The sequence below is a fragment of the Anabrus simplex genome, chromosome 9 (assembly GCF_040414725.1).
Source record: "Anabrus simplex isolate iqAnaSimp1 chromosome 9, ASM4041472v1, whole genome shotgun sequence".
Classification (NCBI taxonomy): domain Eukaryota; kingdom Metazoa; phylum Arthropoda; class Insecta; order Orthoptera; family Tettigoniidae; genus Anabrus; species Anabrus simplex.
This window is the reverse complement of record NC_090273.1, coordinates 126,611,505-126,626,196: the sequence shown is the minus strand read 5'-3', so window position 1 is coordinate 126,626,196 and position 14,692 is coordinate 126,611,505. Positions and strand designations below refer to the sequence as shown.

General features: G+C 38.3%; 1 protein-coding gene across 3 annotated transcripts in view; it reads left to right on the top strand.

Moving 5' to 3' along the window:
- LOC136881030 (polycomb protein Sfmbt) overlaps nucleotides 1–13,915 on the top strand; it is a 381,497-nt gene extending 367,582 nt beyond the window's left edge. For all 3 annotated transcript variants that reach the window (XM_067153628.2, XM_067153622.2, XM_067153627.2), the window contains exons 15-16: nucleotides 9,559–9,717; nucleotides 11,912–13,915. In XM_067153628.2, coding sequence (XP_067009729.2) covers nucleotides 9,559–9,717; nucleotides 11,912–12,079 — 327 coding nt within the window. In that variant the 3' untranslated portion in view covers nucleotides 12,080–13,915. The remainder of the gene's footprint in view (nucleotides 1–9,558; nucleotides 9,718–11,911) is intronic.
- Nucleotides 13,916–14,692: the final 777 nt, after the last annotated feature.

The window sequence follows — 14,692 nt, the reverse complement described above, 5'->3', positions numbered from 1 at the left end:
TAGTACCTTAATGTTTGGAACACCATTAGTTTATGCTACCTTTGATTAGTACAGCAGCTTGAGAAATATCACAGTTCTCCTTTACTACTGATAAGTGCCATTATGCGGGATCGTTGACATAAAAACATCATCAATTCAGGATTGGGCTTTGGAAGCACTCCCTTGGTCAGTAACATCATCAATACTATTATTTATGATCTTTTTTTGTGTCTGATCCACTGGTTTTGTTGAGTTCCTGTCCACCCATTCATGCTTTATGACATTTTCTATTTTATTTTGGTCAGTGGATGAGTTTGAAAGTTTTGTTATTTCATTTCATACCATTAGGGGCCGATGACCTCGATGTTAGGCCCCTTTAAACAACAAGCATCATCATCATATATGCCTGTACAAGTTATTTCTCACAATTTACACGTTCTCCCCTTTTACATTTTCCCTCCTTTTACACCAGTATTCCTTAGTCCCTTGAAAAGTGTAAAAGAGGGTAATGCTGTACAAACTGCCTCCTCAACTGGGACTGTCGCTGTCCACAGCAGCACTCCTTGATAGCACTCACTCTCAGGCTGAACTGACTGAACTTCACACTCCACTGCTTTCCAGACTTGTTTTGCCTGTCTTAAATAGGAATACCAGTGGTTCCAGAATAGACTTCTCAGTCTCCAATCGCCTCATGGTTTCTGGAGACACCAGAGAGGGGCTGGCACATTCCACGAGAAGCCCCCTCCTTCCTGGAGTAGACAAGCAGGCAACGACCAATAACCCATCTGTGACGTCACCTGCTGATGGTTGGGGCCAGACCAGCTCGCTCCACTTGGCTCAGAATCAGCATGGCAGACACCATAACGGTATAGACCGGCAGGGATGGATTCAATTAGGTGGAAATGTAGTAAGCAGTTTGGGACTATGCTGACAACTTGCTCTTAATGGCAGACTGTGCTGAAAACTTGCGATGTTATATCTTGTAACTCAAAAATAGTGCAAATGAATGAAAATCCACAGCCTGTTTCGTCATTCAACCGGGTCAGGAATGGAATGAATTAAGCCCCCATCTAGCGGCGAGGATAGGAATTGTGCTGGCTGCCAAGGACTATCACGCTCCTCTGGGGCATAGATTAATGACTGACAAATGAAAGGATATTGGAGAGTGTTGCTATAATGAGAGATGACAGGGAAAACTGGAGTACCCAAAGAAAACCCTGTCCCACCTTCGCTTTGTCTAGCACTAATCTCGCACGGAGTGACTGGAATTTGAACCATAGAGCCTTGAGAGACCGGCACGCTGCTGCCTGAGCCGTGGATGCTTTTAACTCAAATATAATATGATATAAAAATTAGCATTTCCAAGATTAAAGTATGTCGGTAACGAAGAAACCATTAGAGAATTGAATCTTATATTGTTACAGTGTTAGATTGAGAATACAAAACCGGAACTGGTATACATCGTATTTACTCGTGAATTAGACCCCTCGCGTATTAGACCCCCCTGGCTTTTTGAGTCAATGAAAATGGGGAAAAAAGCTTGCATACAAGACCCCCCAACGTAATTCATCAAAGAAGAACAACGATTCTGCTTCAAAGCGGGTACAATTCTTACTGCAGTTCCAATGATATCACACAAATTTGTGAATAGTTTCGTCCGTACAACCAGCGCAATGCGAGCACACGTCGCAGTCATGCGATGCATCTGTGTTTCATAGTTAAGAAATGTCCATCTCCGTAGCATAGGCCTACTGCAGCTCTGACGACGTTGCTCAAATAGGTGAATAGTTTAGTGTCCGACCCATGCAATGCAAGCCCGCATCAGTCATGCTATAATGTCTGGTTGTTTTGGTTGTTTTTTGCTAGGAATGTCTGCCAGCATAATAGTTAGCACAATTAGCTGCCGTTCTTGAGGGCCTGAGTTCTATTTCTGGTACCGCACTGCCAGAGATTTGAAAATGGCAGGAACGTTGATATGCGCTAAAAATGGTGCATGCAGCTCCCCTCCATTGGAGGCATGCCTAAAAAGAACTGCACCACTTCTGGATGAGGAAACGAGTTTACTTTAAGCACTATTCATGGTTGTTATTAATATAGCAGGCAAGATCATTAACAAAGTGATCATTTAATCTCTTAACTCCGGCCAATATATGTCATTTTTGGAGAGGAGCAGGTTTAAAATGTGATAGAAACAACCCACTCTTAAAGGTTGTTTTACTCGGCAACTTATCTAACAAATAATAATATTGATTTTACGTCCCCACTAACTACTTTCATGATTTTTTGGAGACGCCAGAAAAACATACCATATGTTAATAAAATATGGAGACAACGAACATATGAAATTAAACATTATGATAATAAAACACATTACTGTGGCAAGCTTTCTTGTTCTTTATTTTTATTTTGTCATGGAACTTCTAGCACTGTCCACTCATAATCTTTGGCACTATCCAGGCACTTGCTTAATAGCATACCTAACCTAAACTATGTGGTCTCTTATCTCAATTATAGCCATTTAGGTAAATCCTGATGTGATAAATGTAGAGAACAAGCGTGAAATATACTTAAAAAATAAAGGTCTGGCTTGTGACAGCTGCAGTTATGCAAAGAATGCTTCAAGTCATTGAGTATAATACGCTAGTTATCAGCTGGTGTATCGGAGCGCTTTCCACAGCACGGCTTTATTCGGAAGGGGTGGCTTCTGCTACACATACACCAACTGGGAATAACACAACACCATCTCCAAAAAACATTTGCGAATAGATTCTCACTTTTTAGCCTCTACAGTCAGGAATAAGACTATTTGTTAAAGGTTTCAAAACGACGGGATCTTGAATATTTTCGATGGCAGTGCATGGCTGACGAGATGGCAGTGAAGATGACGTCATTTGGAATGACGACACGCCGGTAGTAAGGAAGTTGGCGGCACATCACGATGATAATTCAAATTAAAGCCGTGATCAGGTTTACTGTGGGATAGGCCTACTGCTCAATTGACTTAGGTCTCCGGATTTAGTTTCCTTATTCCCCCCTCCATATCCCATCTCGTAGTACCAGAAGAAAGACCCTATTCCATATTCCTTACTCCCGGTTTTCTCTCACCCAAAGGTCCCTTTCTATATGTATTCCAACAATGTTTAATACCTTATCTATCAACAAGAACCTAGATATCTTCGTAACGTTTCCTTCCTTCTGTCATGATATTTCTCATATAACTTAAATTTCCTTTTTGTTCTCTCCTGTTCTGCTCCTGTATTTACTGTACATGTATTTTCCTTTGTTAATGTTGTTGTGTATGTAAATGTGTATTATATATGATTGTACATTTTTGATTGTGTATATTTGTGTCCTTTGTAAATATTTATATATCTTTCATTTTAGATTAATATCTATTGTACATAGCTCGGATCTTTGTAATTCGGCGTTATGCTGTTGCTGATCCTGAATAAATAAATAAATAAATAAATAAATAAATAAATAAATAAATACATATTTTATATTTAGGCCTAAAAGTCGTGTTTACCATTTATTGTCTCTGTTAAATTTAGAAATACTGCCTTCCTACGAAAATAGCCGGTAAAACTCAGAATACGTTCAGTTTGTTAAAGAACAGTGTAGAATGATTACAGTACAATTTATAACTCTTTATAGCCTAGAAGTCATGTGTTCATTGCACAAACTTTGAGGTTATCGCATATTGGAACCCCTGTTACTTTTTTTGGCTGTAAAAGTGGGGGGGAAAAAAGGGATGGGCATTGACCTCGATGTTAGGCCCCTTTAAACAACAAGCAACAAGTGGAAAAAGGGGGTCTAATACGGGAGTAAATATGGTAATTTCAAGTATTTAGGATTCGGTTCTTCTAGTATGATAATATAGTGAGATTGAATCAAGAGCAGCAAAGCTAATGCAGTGAGCTTGCAGTAGTATTCTGTAAGAAAGAAGTTGACTCCTGGACAAAACTGTCTTTACACTATTCTGTTTTCAGTCCAACTTTGCTATATGGAAGTGAAAGTTGGGTGACTTTGGCTATCTTATTCATCAGTTAGAAGTAACAAACATGAAAGTAGCGTGAATGATCGCTGGTACAAGATAAGATTGCTTCTGCTATGTCCGTGTGTATTAGTGTACCTATAACAAGAGAAAATTACGTAAAAATGCTGTGTGTTGATTTGTTTTTAATGTTGTCTTGAATGGTCATCACTTACTACTTTTACTATTGCTGAGAATGTTTAGCGGTGTTTACTGCAGCACGGTGACCGTTTGTTGCCGCACCACTACTCCTTGTGTTGTAAGGGTGGGAGAAGCCATGGTGGGAGGCGAGTAGGATAGGTGATGCTGTTTGAATAAGAAAACTGAAACGTTTGCCACAAAATGCGATCGATCGATCATATTCGGTACAATATAGTTTTCTCGCTATGTGCATTTGCGAGCTCTCTCATCGATATTTGAAGGCGATGTTAGAGTTGATTAGTAATACCCGTTGACTGCTGTTCTCTAAAGAAAATTCAAAATGAAAGAGGATAACACGTTTTCATAATAAATGCATAAATAACATGGCTGAGAGCAGTTGTTAAAAAATAATACAAATATTGATTTGCTTTTCACCTATTCAAAACAATAAAAAGTTTTTATTGTTAGGATTTTATCCCTGACATAATACTAAAGTTGGGACTTGTTTTGCTTGTCTACTGAGCATCCTCAGCCATTATAATGTCTCAAAGTTAAGTTGGCACTGCTACTTTAACCTGGGAGAGGGCGCGCCACGGAGAAAACCACCTCAGTTTTCTTATTTTGTTTTTACGAGAATGTGACTTTGACCAAGTCGCATGTGCTCTTGTCTTATTGTTCTCGGGGATTTTGGAAACCAATTGTCAAGGTTAGTTTATTTCTATCTCTAACTCTGTTGCTGTGGCAATTGTTACTGTTAGGTATTGTCATCGTTGCGGAAATATTCTCCGCGCGCGACTCTTGCTGACACGTACATTGTTGTTTCCGTCTGAGTGTGACTGTGTTTGATTCAGTGTATGGTTTGATGTACTCGTGCTCTATCTTTCACTATCATGATGGATATGAACGAGGAGGAGAGGATTAATAAACTACTTATGAGTGTGGAAAAAGAATTTGATCGGAATGACTCACTTTTACGGGCGCAGATTTCGGCTCGACAGCTTCATTTTGATGGAAGTGAAGATGAACCTGATGAATATACTGAACTGACTGTAGATTCAGAAGAAGAACGCATAGCAGAAGAAGATAAAGTTGAAGAAAGTGTTCATGAGATGGATAATGAAGTGTCAATAGACTCGGAATATGGAGAGAATAGTCCACCGCATACCAGTGAAGCCATCCCACAATACACTGGCAAAGACGGCGAAACTGTTTGGAATATTCATTGTGCTAAGAAACGTGGTCGTACTAGGAAACGAAATATTGTAATTCATTTACCGGGCCCTAGGGGGGAGGCTAGGAATATTCAAACCCCTTTACAAGCGTGGGAGTTATTTTTTCCAAATAATGTATTGGACGACATAGTGACTTACACCAATATATGGCTTGAGAAGAAACGTCATAAGTTTCAAAGGCACTGTGATGCGAGAGAGACTAATCTTGCAGAAAATAAAGCCATGATTTGACTTTTGTATCTGGCTGGAGTACGTAAGGCAAAGCACCTCAACCTTTCTGATTTATGGAGCACAGATGGAACTGGAATCGAGCTGTTTCGAACTACAATGTCCATGAAGAGATTTAAGCTGTTGTTAAGAGCTCTGAGGTTCAATGATATAAATATGAGGACTGACAGAATCATGATCGACAAGCTCACTTATATCAGGGAATTATTTGAAGGCTTTGTCACTCGATGTAAAATGAACTACAGTCCAAGTGAATATACAACCATTGATGAGATGCTCGAAGCATTCAGAGGAAGATGCAGTTTCAGGCAGTTCATTCCTAACAATCCATCCAGATGCGGAATTAAAGTGTTCTCTTTAGCGGATGCAAGAACACATTATACAGTAAATATGGAGTTATATACCATATAAGGTGGACAATAGCCCTGCAAGTGTTGTTCAGAGGCTTATTCCCCCGATATCTCAAACTGGATGAAATGTCACCATGGACAATTGGTACACATCAATATCACTTGTGTCTAAACTTCTCAATGAACACAAACTCACAGTGGTTGGAACGCTAAAGAAAAACAAACGAAAAATCCCTCCGCTATTTCTACAGGCTTCCTCAGGACCAACAAATTCCAGCATATTCGGTTTCGGCAAGGATTGCACCCTACTATCGTAACAGCCCAAAAAAAAAATAGTTATCTTGTTCGTATCGTGTATGCATGACGACGATTCAATTGACGAGAGCTCTGGTGATGCAAATAAGGCGGAAATGCTGACTTTTTACAACCTAACAAAAGGTGGGGTTAATGTGGTAGATCGTATGAAAATGAGTATTCGGTGTCAAGAATTACTAACCGCTGGCCAATGACTCTATTCTACCCAGCAAGCGAGACGGGCATAGTTCCCACCTGTTTGTACCAACGCTAAAGATTTATGTAGCCGAATGTCCCTTTCGACTGTAGCCTTTAACAGCTTATAGCTCTACAATGTCACCTAGTCATTTTAAGTTCATGATTGGAAAACTACCAACAAGACATATTCGACGGTCAATACTAATTAATGAATGTAACATATCAAAGCCACATGAATTACCAATTAAATTAACACGTATATAAAGACAAAAATCTTCAGAAGTTTTAAGTTTGAGACGATTCTGTAAATTTTAACCAAGACTCTGGACTACTATGTCACAATATACTCAGTTGTTCACTCATCGTTAGAACGACAGAAGGAATGCATGAAACCTTTCAGCCAGAATATCATTATGTCATGTTATCATTGAGTCTTAGATATCAATGTTAATGAAATGAAATGGCTTTTAGTGCCGGGAGTGTCCGAGGACATGTTCGGCTCGCCGCGTGCAGGTCTTTTGATTTGATGCCCTTAGACGATCTGTGCATCGTGATAATGATGAAATGGTGATGAAGACGACACATACACCCAGCCCCCGTGCCAGAGAAATTAACCAATGATGGTTAAAATTCCCGACCCTGCCGGGAATCGAACCCGGGACCCCTGCGACCAAAGGCCAGCACGCTAACCATTTAGCCATGGAGCCGGACATCAGTGTTAATGAATCTTCACTATACATCGCTAGCCGCTGAAGTTGGCCGAACCCAGCAAGCGAGACGGGCATGTAACAGAGTTTTATAGTAATCAAATACAGTAGAGACAATACGCGACACGGATTTAGCCTTGTTAAAATGGGAGACAATTCAACGGTGGCGCTCCTAGTGACTTGACCTGAAAGAATCACGCTAAATTCAAATATCAATAGAAATGTATGTACGGAAATGGATAAATAAATTACGTCTAGAAAGAAAGTGTTATTGAGATATTAACTTCAAAGTTGCTAAAGCAATTCTGGATAAATGAATGAAGAATTATTTAAAAGGTTATTATTCAAAGACTGAAATTAGACATATAAACAAGATGTGAAATGGCTTGATCTTCATTTATGCATTGCTTTTTTAGCTTTAGCATTCGTGCCTGAACTCTTACGGGTGGATTTGTCTTTTTTATCATTTAAAAACATTGTATCATCACATTAAGACACTTGACAATAAAAATATCGGCATATTCCTTACACATATGATGCAATGTATTAATTTTAAATAGCTGGACCATTTTCCTCTTAACATGAAGCCTACTAACAGAAAGAAAACCTATAAAATACTGGCTTTAATCTGAGAAGAGGGATAAAAGAAAGAAAAGTATGAAAATGTTGTCGATAGTGATGCTTTCAGGAATATTTACGTACAATTAGAATTAAAATGTAACATACGCTTGGCTGTATAGTCGAGGATTTTTAAAGTCGCTGGCCTGGAAATGATCTGAACAGATCTTATAATTCTTATATAAGCGTAACATCCCTTCTTTCTTGTACACCTTATCCAAATCACTTCTGTGACATTTCTAAACCCACATATCACACCTACAACAACACATCGGTATTGAAGGTTAACTGCTGCAGTATACAATAAAATATGCGTATTACATTTTAAGCCAGTTAAAATATGGGTCGAGCAGGTCAGAAGATTATGAAGTGCTATAAAAATCTCTGTCACTGGAAGAATATATATGCAAACAAATATTACTTACATTTTCTTGTCACGAGGGAATCTGAAGAACGACCGCACATTCTTCTCTACTTCATAGTTACTGCAGCCAAACACAGCACATACCTTTCCCCTCATGTTGAGAGGAGATATCAAGGAATGACACACGCTACTATTTAATTATGTCAACTCACTGAAAACCCATAAATAACACCAAAAACTTCACACAAAAATACACGTGCTCTTATGACAGAATCAGTAGTTTTCAGGTCTACTCACTAGAGAGAGCTCCAGTAGCTGTTCCTCGATATCTCGCTCAGTGTCGTGTGTTGTCTCTGCTGTATTTGTAGTAATCAAGAATATTTCCTGATGGATCGTCGTATTGTAGAGGCGCATACAATAGGTATTGCTGGCAAATTTTCAACAGGTTCTCTTTGATATTATGATGCCAATTTAAGTTAATGGTTATTAAACCTGCGGAAATAAAAATTGTGCAGCCGAAAAAAGAAAAAAAAATGGCATAACTAAAGCCAAAGTTCGGCGTCCAAAAATAGTTTTAAAATGCGTACTGTACAAGAACGGCATTCATATGACTTTACAAAGCACTTTTTAAGCCTGATTTAAATTTTTGAAGGCATTAAAATTAAGCGATCGTTTATTCAGCCTTAATGTTAATGGGTTAACAACTGTTATTGAACACGTTATTTATGCCTTTATTATGAAAAACGTTTTCTTTCATTTCAAATTTTCTTTACAGAACAGCAGTCGATGGGTATTACTAACCGACTCTGACATCGCCTTCGAATGTTGAGGAGAGAACTCGCTAGTGGATATAGCGAGAAAACAATACCGAATGCGATCGATCGCGTGCAACATAATCGATAACGGAAAAAATTATGCGCACTTAAACGTTCGTAATAACAGATACTTCAGTGATAGGGCTCTCGCTGTAACTGAAGAATAATACAAGGTTTAATATTGGAATTTTGAAGGGACAAACAAACATTGTCATTATAACGGAGTTCTCGTTATATGCTGTACTCACTATAGCGGACTTCTACTGTGTTTAAAGATAAGAGGTATGGAATTAAACGAGGCCAGAGAGCTAGTTACAAATAGAGGATTGTTGGAGTGCTTAGTGAATTCACAGAGGCTTGCAGACTGAACACTGAAAGATATAACAATGTATATTGTATGTATGTATGTATGTATGTATGTATGTGCTGTATAGCCAAGTCTGGCTAGTGTAAATTTATCCTGAAATTTTCATGTATGAAATTTCATTCTTGTGAATCCTTTTGATTTTTATATTGTTATTAGTGTTAATAATCCCTTCTCCCTAACCACACATTTCATCCTCAATCTAGTTCGCCTTTCTTTTAATCTTTCTTTTCAGAGCACTGCTGTTAGTACAAAACTTATTCCTCGTCTTGTGGATTCGACTGGTAGTTCAGAGTCTGGAGAGTTAGTGCCAGATCAGTGGAACGTGTTTGATGTTGGACAGTTTCTCAGGGTAAATGACTGTGCAGCTTATTGTGACAGTTTCAGTAAAAAGGTAATATTCTCTGTATTTATATTTGTAGTTCATTTGTTACATGCGAAATCACAGACAGTGAGCTGTTTATTTTCAGTCTGTAGTATTATTTATTCATTTGTAAAATATCACCAACTTCTTTTTCTAATCTCTTCTAACCACATAATATAGTTCTGGAACAAGGAAAATAAGACAAAAGACATATATTGTCCCTTTTGCTTTTTTTTTTTTTTTTTTTTTTTCCCTTGTTACCTTCAGTTTCACCAGGAAAGTAATGGGGGAGGGTTTGTACTAGTGATTGTCATCAGTGACCAAGCTCTGTATTCTTTAGTCTTCTCCTTGCAGTGCAACTAAATTATCCTTAATTCAGCATAGAAAATAAAAATGAATGTCCTTTAAAGCATATATTATGGAATCTTCATTATACAGGCGCTGGAGAGTTGCTCAAGACTGTTTAGGCGCTGGCCTTCTGTCCCCAACTTGCAGGTTCGATCCTGGCTCTGTCCGGTAGTATTTGAAGGTGCTCAAATACGTCAGCCTCATATCTGTAGATTTACTGGTACATAAAAGAAAAAATGGGCTATGATCTGCTCTTCTCCACATTCAGAGTGTGTGAAATCCATTCTGAAACCCCATTACTTCACATTATTGTCCTGCAACTCATAGCACCTGAGCTGCACTCAGTCTGTCATGTGGCCAGGAGGGAGTTGATTTTCTAGCCTGCCACTTTTGAATTCCTGCTTTACCATGATGTTCCTGCAAGTGCCTCAGTAGATCTTGAGAAGTTCCTTCTTGATCCAAGACATTGGAAAGTTGGCTGATGTCCAAACAGGAGATGGGCCTGAGATGTCATTTGCCTCCTTCTCTATTTTTCGATGGATGTCAGGAAGTGCTATACGAGCAAGACAGTGGAGCTTATGGAAAGGTGTGGGACTTATTGTTAGACAGCCAGTGATAATTCGGCATTACTCATTGTGTGCCACATGCACAATTTTGACATGGCAGGATTTACACCACACCGGGCTTGCGTTCTCAGCTGCAGAATAGCACAGTGCAAGAGCAGATTTCTTCACTGCATCTAGATGTGCACCCTTAGTTGTTTCAGTCAACTTCCATATGCCGTTATTTCTAGCAGCCACTTTCTGTACCGAGCTCGATAGCTGCAGTCGCTTAAGTGCGGCCAGTATCCAGTATTCTGGAGATAGTAGGTTCGAACCCCACTGTCGGCAGCCCTGAAAATGGTTTTCCGTGGTTTCCCATTTTCACACCAGGCAAATGCTGGGGCTGTACCTTAATTAAGGCCACGGCCGCTTCCTTCCAACTCCTAGCCCTTCCGTGTTCCATCGTCGCCGTAAGACCTGTCTGTGTCGGTGCGACATAAAGCAACTAGCAAAAAAAAGGGAAAAAAAAGAATCCACTTTCTGTTTGATGTTCAAGTGGTGCGTTCTGCTCACAGTTGTGAGAGAACTCCTTGGTATTTTAGAGTACTGCAGTATTCCAATGGAATTCCTTCCTAGCTGATCTTCATAGTTTGAAGAGCCTGTCCGTTCTTGAGATGGGAAGCACAAGTCCGCATCCTATATGGATTTCGTTTTAGGTTGGGTGTGTTTTTTTGTTAATAAACAGTTAGGGTGTCTAGAACTTTGGATAGCTTCTGCTTTACAAATTCAAAACTATCCCCTTGAGCATTAATAACTCAGTCATTAGCAAAAATGAAATTTTGTGTTTCATCTGGTAACAAATAACTATATAATTATTTTAGTGTAATGCAAGTATAATTACCGTTAAAGATAAGCAAAATATGCCTGTTGCTGTTAACAATTAGATTACTATAATTTAAAGGAAAAGCAAATACTGTCATTTATTTCCAAGTTCTGCACATTCTGAATGTAAACATTTTTTGCACTGAACAGAAGCAAGTGTGTGTTAAAGCTGTTTTAGGTAAGAAATACTGTATGTCTGAAAGCTGTCTGGTGAGATACATCTGTTCAGCAAAGTCCTTCCCTAGGTAAAAAGTATTCAGAAACAGCACAATATTTCTGCTGCTTGTGATTCTAGTGCAGTGTACAGAAAAATATTAAGTATTTAATTATCTTCTTGAACAGTGCTCTACCTAGAAAAGCTGTTTCTAATATAAAGTATCATATGCTTTGGTAAAATATATTCAGATATTTGCTGAGATTTATTGCTAATGAGGTGTTATCTTCTTTTCCAGAGAATTGACGGAGCAAGCCTTCTGTCACTAACCAAAGAACAAATAATAGAGCTGACTGGAATGAAAGTAGGGCCTTCGTTAAAGATTTATGACCTTATTCAACAATTAAAAATTAAAGTGAATCCAGCCCAAGAACGAATGAAAGCCGGTTTGAAGAAGTTGTTATAGTGATAACTTATTATTTGTGTGAGTGTAACATGATGAAGAAACAAGTGCATTTTCTTTCCCTCTGCTTGTTTTGATTCGTACTGTCTACGTGAATGGAAAACTTGATACATGGCTGTCTTGTTCTGAAGTGTGTGAAGCAGAGAATCATGCTTAAATATTAAAGAATATGTTAGATTTACCACTGCACTGGTAATTTTCATAATGCAGGATATGGAGAACTTCACTTCTCCACATTGATTAAATTACTTTTTCCCCTTCTTTTTAACCCTACAAGTGCCAACTCTTATTTTCATACTGTCCTATGTGAAAATTGGCATACTCTGTTAGTTGTATATTATTCTATTGGATAATCTTTTGCTAATTCTGTTGAGCTTGTGTTAGACATTTTATTAGCTCATGCAAGTGTGTAATATCACGTGGAAATGCTGAGTATTTACAGTTGAGTGAGTCCGCTCTTTACTGCTGCAAGTATTGGTGCAGTTGTAGGCTAGGTGAACCCTTTTATTTGCAGTAGATTTTTTGAACTTACAATTTTTTGCATTTTATTTGTATGTGATTCTAGCTTTCTTTATGCTTTAGATGATTTTTGCCACAGTAAGAAGGCTGATTTATAAGGTTTTTAAAGAGTTTTTGGATTTTATAGAGTTGATATGTGAGTTTGAAACGGAGATGGTTTAGAATTAAGTTTCCACCATGTTCAACAGTACATAACTAAATTCAACTGTCAGGAAGTTTTTTTTTAAAGCTGAAGTATACCTACATTACCTTTACATGACCAGGCCCAAATCACTATACGCTGCTGCAAGGGTTCTCCTTCATTTGTCTCCGTTCTTTACCTGTTGTCGGCTTGATGCCAATCCGCAGTAGGTCCTCACGAAGTCCATCACTCCAGTTCTATGGCCCACCTAGAAATCTCCCTCCCTGAGGAATGAAATCCATCAGTATGATGAATCGTCATTGTTCATCCGCGAGACACTTCCAACCTACTCAAGTAATCTGCTCCTCATTAAGCCCAAAATTATTTTAAGGGTCCTCTACTCATGATTATATTGGATGCTTCACTACCCCTTGGCCACATTCTGCACCAGGCTATAGATCTTCCACAAGATTTTACTCTTGAAGATGATTTTGTTAAGAACTTGCTTCTGCATACTCTAAGTCTCGCATCCATAGTGTATGTTCTTATAAAAGACTTTCTCTTGAGAGTCATTGTCTAATTGTGGGACATGTTTCGCCTAACTTTTATAGGCATCTTCAGCCGCTTTCCTATGTCTGTCTGTGTCTGTTAGATCATCAGCCCAGAGGCTGGTTGGATCCTCAAATAGCACCACCAAAGGTTATGCGGTTATAAGGAAACTCCAAAAACCAATGGCAGCACCAAAATGAGGCGTACTAGGCAAGATCTAAGATAAAATTGCTAACAAAATCCTAGGCTCATAATGTACATGTATGTCACTGGCAAAAGTTGAGTTACAAGTAACTATTCTCATTTTGTTTCCGTATTGAAGATGACGTATATCACAAATATTATAATCATATTTATAGATCCACCTGTTCAATACAATACAATACAATCCACTATTTCATGTGGTTAAAATTTATACATAATACATAAAAGTCATAGGTACATGTTTCACCCTTTTTTTATGGGCATCATCAGCCTAAATCAATCTTACAAATTATTGGATATGGGATCTTTCTAATCTTATAAACTATAGAGTAAAATGTTGGACAATGATCTCATAAAATGTTATACTATAACATCTAAAATAGAGATATTGCACAGAAAATATGTTAAAAATACTGTGAATTAACAGTTCTGTAAAAAAAAAAAAAGTGAAACATGTACCTATGAAGTGCAAATATTATGTATAAATTTTAACCACATGAAATAGTGGATTGTATTGTATTGTATTGTATTGTATTGAACAGGTGGATCTATAAATATTATTATAATATTTGTGATAAAATTTGTTGAACTAACATAGTTTGCTTCCTCGTTTGCCGACTCTATCTGATAATGCGTCCTATCCGACAGGTAGTGGCCAACGCTGCTCACCTCGTGTTGTTTCTGTGTATGCTGCGTGGAGGAGTGTTATCTGGGGAGGAGGGGCTTCTACAGTAGCCAAGAAGGGAGGTCTATCAGTGGCCGAAACTGTTAAAGAGGTATCGAAGACAAGACCAGAAAGGATAGAATTAGAAATGAAGAGATAAGGAAAAGGACAGGAATCTTGAAACTTCAAGACAGGATAGAAACAACAAAGCTAAAGTGGTATGGGCATATGATGAGAATGGGAGAAGAGAAAGTGTTAAACATTTTTTCAGAGAAGTTAACAGGAAAGAGACCCTGAGGAAGACCCCGAAAGAGGTGGACAGATACAGCATGGAAGTTCATGGAGAAAAGGGAAGGAAAACCAGATGTTCTTAAAAAAAGGAGAAGATTGGTGGAGAGATATGCAGCAACGGAGGTCCTTGATTCACAACCCAACCCGGAAAGCTGCAAGCGGAAAATGATAATGATGCATTACTTCAAAAGAAGCTCAAAACATTATTTTCATGTTTTATAAAAGTTTATTTATATAAAAGTTAAATTGTGCATTTATAATATACTGT